We start from the raw sequence: 379 nt of genomic DNA on the forward strand, positions 1-379 counted from the left end.
ACGTCAAAGCTGTTCCCTGACACCTGAGAAAAGGGGACACAACGCTTGTGACCCCAGGGGCCCACCTGGGTCTGAAGGTGCCCAGCTACTCAGTCAGCTGGACCCCCACTCCGCCCAACTTTGAGGAAGACCGTGTCCAGAAAGGGACGCCCCCCATGTGCCAGCAGAAATAGCATGAGTGTCCATGAGTTGAGACCGGGCAAAAGCCCCTGGCGATGTGAGGAATGCTAAGGAGGGTCCAGGCCAGCACCTATGCCTTGGCGTCCAGCCCGTCGGGGTCCAGTTGGCGGCACTGGGCCTCCAGGATGCCGCGGAAGGCCTGGAAGCGGTGGTTGAGGTCAGGCCGGGCATGCAGGCGGAAGCGGGTACCGAGTGCACC

General features: G+C 62.8%; 2 protein-coding genes across 4 annotated transcripts in view; both read right to left on the reverse strand.

The window, feature by feature from the left end:
- Positions 1-379, reverse strand: part of SCAMP4 (secretory carrier membrane protein 4) — a 17,541-nt gene that overhangs the window by 11,618 nt on the left and 5,544 nt on the right. The window lies entirely within an intron of this gene.
- ADAT3 (adenosine deaminase, tRNA-specific 3) overlaps positions 228-379 on the reverse strand; it is a 5,541-nt gene continuing 5,389 nt past the window's right edge. The window contains exon 3 of the mRNA XM_010844629.1: positions 228-319. Coding sequence (XP_010842931.1) covers positions 228-319 — 92 coding nt within the window. The remainder of the gene's footprint in view (positions 320-379) is intronic.

The sequence above is a fragment of the Bison bison genome, unplaced genomic scaffold (genome assembly GCF_000754665.1).
Source record: "Bison bison bison isolate TAMUID 2011002044 unplaced genomic scaffold, Bison_UMD1.0 scf7180017864203, whole genome shotgun sequence".
Taxonomy (NCBI): Eukaryota; Metazoa; Chordata; class Mammalia; order Artiodactyla; family Bovidae; genus Bison; species Bison bison.